Below are 12,378 nucleotides of genomic sequence, written 5' to 3' on the forward strand. Positions count from 1 at the left end.
TTTAGATGATGTTTCAGATGAACTTTCTGTCTGTACTGCGGTGTTTATTTATGTTTTTGAGATTATGGTTTCTACTGCAATACATTTAGTTGTAAGTCCCCTCAGGGGGAAATCTTTTCCTGTATTAGATCAGGCTAGATACCGACTCCAAGCGGAGTGAACTGTAATAATAGAGGAGGCAAGAGACTGTTGAACGCTTTCCCTGTGTGTTTTTCCGTCAGCGTAATGATGCTTCCCTGGCAAAGCTCCACAGTGCCAGCACAGTGAGGAGCAAACTCATTATGTGGGATCGAAAGGGGGGCCACCCGCTCACTACGCCATTGATTTTATGTTCGCTTTCATCAGGCCAGGTGATGCACTATCAATCTCCTTTACCAAACGTGTCCCTGTGTTTGACATGTAAAAGAATATTCCATATCCTCCCACCAGGAAGACACTAAAACACACGACCTTGCAGTTAGATATAGCTCAAATCACATCCTCTCCTTTTACAGGAGATTTTTTTTCTCACCCCTACAATATTTCACACACATCAATTTCTCTCACATCAAGCTATTTCACGCATAAGCTGTTCTGCCGAACTTCTAGAGGCCTTCTTAGAATGTGACTCATTCCAAATATCTGTGCAAAACGTTTGACGTAATGGCGTGTCGAGTCGGGGGTCTGAGAGGGTGAGATGGGAAGAGAGGGGTCTGATCTGCGTCCAACTCTGAGGAGATGCTGATTGGTGTCTCACACCAACAAGTCTAATCTGACAGAGGCACTTTAAGCCACGTGCTTTCGCTGTTTATAATGGTTGCATTAGAAAACTGTCACTTTCCATTACAAAAGCACAGCTAGGGATGTAAACAGCCGGGAAAAGCGATGCTTCGGTCTCCAGGGTTGGGGAAGCTTCTTTGAAACTGTAATTTGTTATGGTAGTTGAACTGCAGTCAAGGTACTCTTTTGAAAAAGGAGCCAAATTATAGTTCACCCATAAATGAAAATTCTTTCATCAATATTTCAACTCAATCTTATGTCGTTCCAAAACCCGTAAGACTTTCATTCATGTTCAAAACAAATGATATTTTCGTCACACTTATAGTGAGAATTGGACCCTAAACTGAGTGACCAAAGACTGTGTGAAGACCAAAATATCTTCATTTGTGTTTTGAACATGAATGAAAGTCTTACGGGTTTTGGAACGACATAAGATTGAGTAACCGATGAAAGAATTCACATTTTTGGTTGAAATATAATTTAGCTGCTTTTTCAAAAGAGTATCTTGACTGCAGTTCAACTACCATAACAAATTACACTTTCGAAGTAGATATTAGTGGTTCCATGAGGAACCTTTAACATCCATGGAAACTTTCAATTGGACAAAAGGTTCTGTATAGTGGAAAAAGGTTCTTTAGATTATTAAAAAATAATCGGTCACACTTTAGATTAGGGTTCAATTCTCACTATTAACTAACTATTAACTATGACTTTTGCCTCAATAAACTTTTAATTGCTGCTTATTAATAGTTAGTAAGGTAGATGTTAAGTTTAGGTAGTATTGGGTAGGATTAAGGCATGTAGAATGTACGTGTAGGTAATTTAATAAACAGCCAATATCCTCTGAAAGTCTAGTTGTACAAACCTCAGATAGTTTAAAACATTTATAAAGAGATTGTAGTATAAATGCTTATGAATCAATCGTTTTAATCCAAGTTAGATAGTTAAGAGTGCATTGTTTTTAAAATGTATAAAGAGTTGCTTTTTCAAAGCAAGTTTTTCAAAGAGCGATTTCAAAAGAATCTTAATTCGAGTGACTGCATTAAACTTGAATAGATACATTTATACTAAATCCAACTTTAGGGTAGATCCAAAAATGAGGGTGTGTTTTAATATTTATAAATATTAATAAATATTATTATTTTACTTTTAATTTTTAAAATGCTACTCAAGAATTTGTAAATCTGATTTAGACTGTTTTTGTTTATATGCGTTTACAAGATTGAATCAGACTTTCCACTGTTGCATAAAGAGTGAATGTTTATGAAACGATTCACTCAAATGAATCAAATTTTCGAATGGCACATGTGAGAGAGAAAAGTTTGGGATTAATCATTAATAATTTACTAGAATAAATCATGCTTTTCAATATTACATAAAAGAAAAATGTATACGGTAAACTGGTTCAGTATAATAGTTTTTCTTTCATCAATAAGACATTTCCTAAACACAAACATGCGCACATTTACTTTTGTACTCTTTATCTTTCCTTGGGAAATTGTGATGGAAATCTGTGGGAAGCTAAGTGACCATGCAACAGGAAATGCTTGTTCAGGCTCACTGCTCTGCATTCTCCAGCTCTCTGCTTGGAAAGGAACAAAAGTGAAATGTTTTTAACTTTCTGTTTTGTGAGAGCTCAGCTATTACCAAGGCTCTTTTCGTATCTATTACCACAAAGCTTTTACCAAGGTCTTATCTCCCAGTGACCGTACCTGTCGACTCAGACTTATTTTTTATTATTGGACTGAGTCATCAGTGGCCACAAATTTCCAGGGACTGTTCGGTTGCAGGAGTTTGATTAATGAACAGCGTAAACTCTATCTGTACCTTTCTCCTCTAGGCACAGATGGCCAATGAGGTAACCTAATTAATCGACACATGTCATCCTATACAAAAACTACAGTTTGGCAGCATAATACGACAATAGCTGTGTTGAAGAACTTGTCAGACTTAAGGTTCATTGTCAGTGGCATTGTCACAGCTCTTCCTATGAGACATCAGCCTAATGAGTATTAGCTCCAAGGGGATTGTTCATTTCATTTCATTTCATACCGCATTTTGCCGTGTTAATGGATTTGACGTGCATTTGGCAGGACTGTATGAGGAGCTGTGGAAGTGGACAGCTAGTGTTCAGCATAATTTTTTGCACAGAATGAGCGCCACATCACCAGATTTTAGTTTTGATCCTTGGCCAATTGAAAACACCTCTGAAGATGACTGTTTCTTAATTAAGTTCAGGAGAAAGTCAGTGAAGCCGTTAATTGATTTAACTTTAGAGCTTTAATTACGATTTTAGTTGAGACTAAGATAAAAGATGCTGCATGGCTTGAAAACAGTTGTGTGTGTGTGCGATTGCCATGTGGAAATTACATAATTTTTACTGTTGAGATGCTAAGAGATAGATCTTTTTTTTGTGGGTGTGGGAGGGTGCTGTCTACATAACATTATTCTTGGTGAAATTTGTAGTATATAATTTCTTTATATTCTGATATTATAAATATATATACATATGACTAATATAATATTATACAAATAATACTAAACTAGTACTGCTGTGCTGAACCATGGATGGTAACTATTTTTTTCACCCTATCGAGTGTCCATTTGATTGTTTGTCTTTATCCCATTTGTCCATTTTCTTTCATCTGTGTATAGCAAATCAAGATAAACAAGTGTTGAAATTGTTAAAAGTGAATTAGTATATATTTATTATTTTTGAATAAAAGCTGTTTTACCATTGTCACATTAAGACCTTCATAAAGTAAATGACTCATTGTCATCCTCTTCAACACTTTCTCTGTTTTCAACTGAGCTGGCAATCAGTAATGTGTTTCAATGAGTGCTCGTATCAAATGTTATATAAATAAAACTGTTGCTACTCTGGAAAAAAAATAGTTCTTCTATTTAAAACAGCACAGCGGATGGGAGGAAACCTTTAGACATTTTTTCCCTTTAACTTGAAAATGCAGCATTAGTTGCAATGATCAAAGATTGTAGTCTAGCATTTTACATTGGTCTGACACACATTTAAATGGAATTGTGATCAGTACCTTTACTTTTTTCTCAGATGTATGCCAAACCACTGTGAACATGGAGGCAGATGCAGTCAGACCTGGGACGGCTTCACTTGCACCTGTGATGGGACGGGGTACACCGGAGCCACCTGTCACACATGTAAGAATGTGTGTTTGGGTATATCTTTTTTTATAGGGATATGTGTGCAAGTGTGCATATGTGTTTCCGGCTTATTGCTGGTTGTTTATTCTGATACATCACATGCTTTCTAAGAAATAAAGGGTTATTTTGTGTAAACCTCAGCATGTGAGCAGAACTTACAAAAATGGAACAAAGAATGACATTCTGTTTTATGTGAAATGAAGGAGAATGGGAACAAGAGGAACATCATTCTGTTTAACTAACATCTAGAAGACCTTTCTGAGAAATGTCAAGGTTCGGTGTAACAGTATTTGCTTTCTCTGTATTTGCTTTTACATATGAATTAGATGTTAAATATGTAGATGGCTTCTTGTTTCCACTGCTTTTGTTGCAGCTTAAACACAAAAATCTAGAATGTTCAGTTGGTTACCAGGTTTAAAGTATATTTTGAAATACCAAGTGAAATGGAAGCACAGGAGACTTGAATCGGCATTGATTTCAGTAGAGTTTGACGTTAGCATGTTGCTAAGCTAATTATGCCTTTTATTTATGCTGAAATATTTGTATTGATCATTTTCGATATTGAATGTAAGTGCAATTCTCTCGCCACATCCCTAATTGATCCATATTTGATTGATGTAATTTACTGGATTAACATGTGATGCTGCTGCTATAGCATATTTGGCCAACACGAGGTTTCTTACTAAATTTAAGTCGCCTATCTTTCAGAATGACCTTCAGATACTGTATGGAGTGCCACCTACTACGACTCCTTCAAACGCTCACTAGGTTTTGAGACAGAGCTATTGATTCATATGAAACGTCTGTTGTATTCTCTATGTAGTCTGTTTGGGTTCAGTTCTGAGAGAAATAGTTGACTGAAACTTCTTTAGGACCCCAGGGGTTAGATGGAGAGGAGAAGAGACTAGAAGTTACAAAGCTGCAACAGTTACACATAAGTCAATATGAAAGATGTTGAACCCTGTTGAGCTACTTCCCTCAAACCTCTCCGTATACAAAAAAAAAAAAAGTTGTATTGGTCAATAGTCGAGCTTGCAAAAAGTATAAACATGTATTTTTACTACTCCATATATTGCTGCTGTTTCTGTCATTCAATATTTATTAGTGGGATAGTTACCTTGCGTTTGTTCTGGATGTACTGTGGTGATATTGTCAGATTGCAATCTGCAAACATAATGTGTGCAGAATTGGTATTTTAATTTCACACTTCATTCTAATTAGTTTTCAATCAGTAGTCCACATAGCCCAGTTTTGGCTAAAGTTAATATAAAAGGAAAATATTGTCTTATTTGCTAAATTGTAAGAGTTTTAATTAAGATTTGGAGGTGAACTTTCAAAAATGTTAGATTATAATTATAATGTATGATTATAATTAATGAAGTTATAAAAGAAATTCTAATAAAAATGTTAAAGGGTTGGTAAAATGCCATTTCCCCAAGATGTAAAATAAATCTCTGATGTCCCCAGAGTGTGTGTGTGAAGTTTTAGCACAAAATACCCCACAGATATTTTTATATAGCATGTTAAAGTTGTAATTTTTTGAGGGTTTGCAAAAAAGCACCGTTTTGTGTCTGGCCCTTTAAATGCAAATGAGCTGCTGCAGAGGGCGGGGTTTCAAGAGCTCATGTGTGTTAGCAACAGTGATTACCTCACAGACACTAAAATGACAGAAACTGTTCTGCCTTTAATGTTAAAACGGAGTCAGACAAAGATGGAGAGACTCAAGAAGAAGTGACAAAATGTAGAATGCAACTGGACATCTCTGAATGGTTAGTTGATGAATTTATGTTGCTGATGTGGAGTTAACTATCTTCAATTAGGACATTCTGTCATGGTAATCTATAAATCGCTCGTATAGGAACTGTTGAGATGCACACAGAGTGACTTTCTATTGCATGTGAAAATATGGATGCTAAAGTTTGAGCTGACTCACAAATGTACTCTTATACAACAACTTTTCTTCTTCTCAACATGGACTGTGTGTTCCCGGGGGCGGGGTTTATGTACATGTTTATGTTTATGTTTAGGGTTGCTGATGTCACTAGCCCGGGAGGAATGTCGTGTAGTCCCTACCAGCCGTTTGTTGTAGTCCTTTTCTTTAAAAGCAAATATCTTCCTTTGCTTTTAAAGGGGTCATGACATGTTTTTTTTTTTTATTATTATTATGTTCCCTTAGGTGCAATTATAGTATTCCTATAGTTTTTTTTACAAAAAACTTTTAAAATGTAGTGATTTATGACCTTTTCCCACCCTGTTTCTCATCCTCTGATTCAAACAGTCTGTTTGGGGGGTGTTTCCCCTTTAAGAGTTCAGTGTTAACGCCCACTGTTATGATTGGCTAACGTCAGTGCCTATGCATCAATTATTAACGCCCCCAGCCAGAACATTTGCGGATTCGGCGCAACTGTTTATTAGCGGGTGATGCATGCGAAGCAATGGCTCTTGCAATGATAAAACCTTATTATGTTTGAGCCGGAATCAGAGGAAAATGAACCATCACCACAACAACGAAGACTGGATCAGCTCGTGTCCACATGGAAAGTGAAACTATTTTGAATTAATAAAAAAAAATTAACCCGAGACACTTGAGAACGGATTATTGTTGCATAATTATCCTATAGCTTAATTTGCTAACAGTTTAACATTATTTAACTAATCACATGTAGGCCTACTAGAAAGGCGAAATATTTTCAAGATTCTCTTATACAAATGTGTTTATATTAGCCATGGTAAAAAGTAAGTTTGCGTCGTCGTTGTTGAGCCCAGAATAGTCGGCACGGACTTATCTTTGAGCAACAGTTTTCTGGCAAAGCCAAGCATCATATTGGGATTTTTTCCTCAAAACAGTCATCCTTAAATGTATAGAACAAACGCTTAAACTAACACTGCCGTGACTGGGACGTCCGCAAAAAATAAAGTGCATCCATTTTTCCCTGACGACTGGATCTTTCAGCGTATTTAAAAAGTAGTTTAAAGTTTTAAATACATTACTTACAGTTTGCGTCGTCGATGTTGAGCCCAGAATAGTCGGCACGGACTTATCTTTGAGCAACAGTTTTCTGGCAAAGCTCAAAACAGTCATCCTTCAAATGTACAGAACACACGCTTAAACTAACACTGCCGTGACTGAGACGTCCGCAAAAAATAAAGTGCATCCATTTTTCCCTGACGACTGGATCTTTCGCAGCGTATTCAAAGATGTTGTTTGTCCACAGCCAGGAACAGCACATCTGCGGCATCGTAATTTCCCTGTACACAGACCCACTCGCTGTCCGTCGACTGAACACTTGTGAGGCGCGCAGCGCGCGGGCGCGACAACGATACGAAATGAGCGTAGTTGCCTTGCGCTTAAAGCGTAACTGTCTTCTGCTGGAGGCGGTCATTATGCAAACGCTGGTACGTCACTTCGTACCGTGACATCACTTCTTACCATGGATCCAGAACGAGCTGTATTTAGAGCTTGATTAAATAAATGATTCGTTTATAATGGGGAGGACGTCTTAAGCTATGAAACTTGCAGGACGTTTAAATGGTACAAAGACCTCTTATATACCAAAAGATCAAGGCAAATTTGGTTTCTCATGTCATGACCCCTTTAACTTTGAGCGTTGTAACTTTGCAGATGTTGTTTATGCTCAAACAGCAACATTACACACTAAATAAAGTTAGAAAAGTGAAAATATACTTTACCACCCCTTTAATAAGATTTAATAAAGGTGTTTTGCTTTTACTTATTTCTTCCAGCTGTATATGAGCAATCTTGTGAGGCCTACAAGCATTTGGGAAGATCATCTGATGCCTACTGGATTGACCCTGATGGAAGCGGACCGTTGGGGCCTTTTAAAGTCATCTGCAACATGACGGGTAAAATGTGCAATCATTTTTTTTTTGTGGCTTACCATAGCACAATGAATCCATGAAGCCCATCGGTTTCACTTGATTAATAAATCAAGCCTTTAGTGTTTATTATGTTTTCGAGAACCCCACTGTTCCCAAGCTTCTGAGTCAGGTTCCTAAAACACACTATCGCTTCTCAACCCATTTGTTTCCAAGAATATATTTCATCAATCTATGTCCACATCATCTAACTGATCCAAAAATAAATAAATAAAACAAAATGGCACTCTTGCATGTAGGAACATCAGGTCTTAAAATGTTATCATTTCAGGACAGGAACTTTAGTCATCTCAGAGCATTGGAAATCCCCGAGCGGACACGGTAGAGAGCAAAAATCATTCTGAAAAGAAAGTGTCTGTCAATTTCTGAAATATGTTATGTTCATTTAACAGCCTTTGAAGTGTAAATCTTATGATTCTTTAAGGTGGGAAGTAGAGATTATGGTTACAGTATAAAGTGGATTTAAAAAATATAAACAACAAAATGTGTTTTTATTTTAGAAATGTTAGGACTCATTAAATAAAACTTGAATATGTAGATTATTAGCCATAAATAAAAACTATTTACACTTGCACACATGGTACCAGAATGTGTGAAATCAGTTTGTAATTAAGTATTGTTACTTTAATGAGAAAATCTCTTCTTGAATTTAAAAAGTTAAGAAAAACATTTAGTTTTTTCCTTAAAAACAAATAAATACATAAACTTATCCACTCAAGTATATATATTTTTTGCACTTTTTGTTGGACCAAATTTTGACATATTATTGAGGCATATTTATTTATTATGAATTATTTACCATTGCAGTGGTCTGAAAACCTATGGAAAACCTTTGACAAACATCGTATGGCTCGCCGAGTTTCTCACCCTTCACCAGCAAATGATCATTAAAAACTTAGGCACATCAGATCAGTTTACGGCAGAAACATTTACAATTCCTTCATCGTACTGTACAGCCTACCGAAGTTAAAGAGAAGTCAAGTTACAATAATATGTCATGTCGTTCCAACCAAATCTCGCAGTGTCTTTCCTGTGTCAGTTCACCTTTTTATGTCCATTACTGTATCCGTGTTTCAGAGGACAAGGTGTGGACGACTGTGGTGAATAACCTCCCGGCACAGACGGCGGTGACTGGCTCCAGCCGGGAGAGGCGGACGGTGTTACAGCTGAACTACAGTGCCTCTATGGAGCAGGTCACCGCGATAACCAACAGCGCTGAGCACTGCGAGCAGCACGTAGCCTACGCCTGCCGAATGTCACGCATACTCAACACACCAGGTACTCAGAGCTTGTCTGTCTGTGTGTGTGCGCTTGCAGAATATAGATTCTTATAGGGACTTGTGGGGTGATAGAAGGTTATCTAAAACCTTAAATTAAAGAAAGTGTAATTGTATCTAACTGTAGTGATAGTTCTTGCTGTAACAAATGAGGGTCAAGTGTCTTGATAACCGGGTAATCTGATGGTAGAATAGTAATGCAACCGTAATAGCCCCTCAGTGGCTGATGCCGATGAACTCTTCACTGCTCTCAGTTTGAACCCACTTATTTTTGGCGGTTTTCCCAGTTGTTAAACTGCAAGAATAGTACAGAACAACCTCGAATGTTGTTTTTTGTAAAAATGGCTCGGTTTCAGGAGGATTAGTATTGCATTTGCTCACTGTCTGTGAGTTTGTGTGGGCTAACAGCTGGACTTAATAACTAATTAGTGCTAAATGAAATGCAGAAGTTGCTACGGAAAGAATTTAGTTCAATCCCAGTCCTTAGATAAACACATGTTTGAAACATTTGTCCTGGTTTACGTGTGGGCGTGTAAGTTTCACTCGCTGATATTTCCGTGTGCGCTCTTCTAATTAGCCGTTTACGAAGATTTAAATCGACGAGCTGTTAATGGAAGCTGAAAAATTGGCAAAAGGATAAAGTGTAAGAAGTTAACTAAAATGGAATGAAAATAAGAGGCCTTTTTAAATCTGTTCTCAAGTAAAACTCTTTGTGTATCTGGAAAAAAAATGAGGGCTGTCAATTTAATTTAGTACAATTCAGCATAAATGCTAATGAGAATATATTAAGCATATTTAAATACAATCATTTAGCTAATCAAGATAGCTAATTAAGTATATAATTGTCAGTTATTTTGATCTTAGTTTCATTTTCATGGACTTATTTTTAGTTACATGTGTTTCTTTGTTCAGTTTCCCGCCACTCTATCAGTTTTCATTATAATTAATTTGATCTGCACAGGTGTTCATCATTATTTCCCTCATTTGCTTGGTTTTTAAGTGGCTCTCTTTTCAGTGTTCTGTTGTCCGTACTCGTCAATGCATCAGTTTTATTTCTTCGTCAATATTTGTTGGAAATCCTTTCTGAGTTTGTAAACCTAATCATCATTGTCTGCTTCTGTGTGACAGAAATAGCAAATATGTACAACATTTACACATATTTAATAAAAGATTTACGGTAATAAAAAAATAGATTTTAATTTTAATTTAATTAATAAATTAATAGTTTTAATTGACAATGACATATTTGGTCATAAATTTACCAAAAGTGACCATAAACGGTAACACTTTACAATAAGGTTTCATTAGTTGAACATGAACAAATATTCATAAATAAGTTCGTCATATATCATGTTAATTTCAACATTTACTAATACATTATTAAAATCAAAAGTTGTATTTGTTAACCTTAGTTCATTCACTGTGAAGAACAAACAATGAACAGCTTTATTTTTATTAACTAACGTTAAGAAAGATTAACAAATACAGTAACAAATGTTTCTATATAATATTAAAGAATTCTGAAAAACAATGTTTCCGACATATACTAAAAATATTAAGCTGGAGTAATGATGCTTTACCATCACAGGAATAAATGACATTTTAAAAATGATCAAATAAATGCAGCCTTGGTGAGCATAAGAGACTTTTAAAAGCATTAAAAAATCATTTCGACCCCGAACCTTTGAGCGGTAGCGTATATACTGTATGACACATGCACATTATCCAGAATGCTGACCGCAGTTTTTCCTACTCTTTTCTCTCTCATATAGCGCTTCAGTCCTTCTTTCTTCACCTCTGCAGCTTGTGATCATTCACCTTCTCTCTTATTTATTTGTACTTCCATGCTTTGCCAGTCTGCCACTCTCCCCTGGCACTCTCGCGACCCATTTTCTGATTACAGTCAGCAATAACAATTTGCAGCATGGCTGATGCTAATCTAATAATGAGCATGAAGCACAGTGAAGGCTGCTATACACGTTCTTAATGCTAATCTGACTTTGGAAAAAAGCCTCTGCCCTTATTGTAGACTCTGCCCTCTGGGGCTCTCTCGCACTTCATGTTTGACTATATACCATCTATGTTAAATTAGTCCTGAACAGAAAATCACTCTCAGTCCACTCTATCTGTACATATCAATGCAGGTGAGGGCAGAGTCTCACTTGCCTCACTGGATGTGCTGAGACTAAAAGTAAGCTACGTTCACACTATCAGCTTTTGGGATTGACAATTTACTTACAGGTTTGAGTCTCGAAATGTCCCGTTCAAACAGCAACTTAGTATCTCAAATACTGTCTGTATGAACATCCAACAGGGTCATTCTCTTACCAGTAACCATATAGCAAGAGTGACCAATTAATCTCAAAGATGGAACAGTCCATAAAACTGAAAAGTCTGATCACTTTTGACACTTTTGTCTAATCGAGCCGCAAGTTCATCAGTCAAATCTTCATTAACCGACAGCAGCTTTTATATCTGTGTAGAGCGGCGCATTTAGAACACATAGGCACGTAGAACACAAAACTGAGTAGAGCAGCTCTGGTGGAGAACAGTGACTGGATCTAAAACCTTCAGATGCTGCGGGTTACTGAAAGTACAGACAGCGAAACCACACACAAAAACCTGGAACACACGGGAGACACGTGTTTGTGCAGCTCAGAGCCGCTCTCTCACACTGTATGACTGACAGACAACTAGTTGTCCAGTCCTTTATTCTTTCACACGCCGCATTTTCTGAGAATGCGGTTGTGAGTCCTGAGAATTTACGGGTGGGAGTTTGGTTATAGAATGCGGTTGTCACTCCCATAAATAACTGAACTGAATGTATAAGGCAGGGATCTTCAAGCTTTTTGTGATTGAGAGCTCCCTCAAGGGATGCAATCATTTAGATGGCTACTTATTCTGATATACTAAAAAAAAGTATATAATTTATTATAAGTATAACATGTTGGTGCTTTATTAAAAATGATGGAAATATTAAAATGTGTACATTTATAATTTTCTCTATGAAAATCACATTACACTTTCCCTGAATATTTTGGGGGCTGTGTACACCTGGCCACTTCATGTGTTTTCTGTGATCAGATAGCTATCCGATCGTGTAAAGACCAGGTGTAAATGCCCTCCGAAACGCATTCGAGACAGATTTGAATCCGATTGCTCAAACCACTTCAGGAGGAGAACTGGGCCACAATCCAGATGAACTAGACAAGTGTACATGCATCTGGTTGTTAAAAAGTCGTGTTATAGTCTGGCTATAAAGTCGTGT

At 36.8% G+C, this 12,378-nt stretch overlaps 1 protein-coding gene across 2 annotated transcripts in view; it reads left to right on the top strand.

The window, feature by feature from the left end:
- The window catches only part of cntnap2a (contactin associated protein 2a), a 357,512-nt gene that overhangs the window by 210,472 nt on the left and 134,662 nt on the right, over window positions 1-12,378 (top strand). For both annotated transcript variants that reach the window (XM_079601641.1, XM_079601642.1), the window contains exons 11-13: window positions 3,827-3,933; window positions 7,681-7,800; window positions 8,911-9,111. In XM_079601641.1, coding sequence (XP_079457767.1) covers window positions 3,827-3,933; window positions 7,681-7,800; window positions 8,911-9,111 — 428 coding nt within the window. The remainder of the gene's footprint in view (window positions 1-3,826; window positions 3,934-7,680; window positions 7,801-8,910; window positions 9,112-12,378) is intronic.

This window comes from Phoxinus phoxinus (genome assembly GCF_949152265.1).
Source record: "Phoxinus phoxinus genome assembly, chromosome: 24".
Taxonomy (NCBI): Eukaryota; Metazoa; Chordata; class Actinopteri; order Cypriniformes; family Leuciscidae; genus Phoxinus; species Phoxinus phoxinus.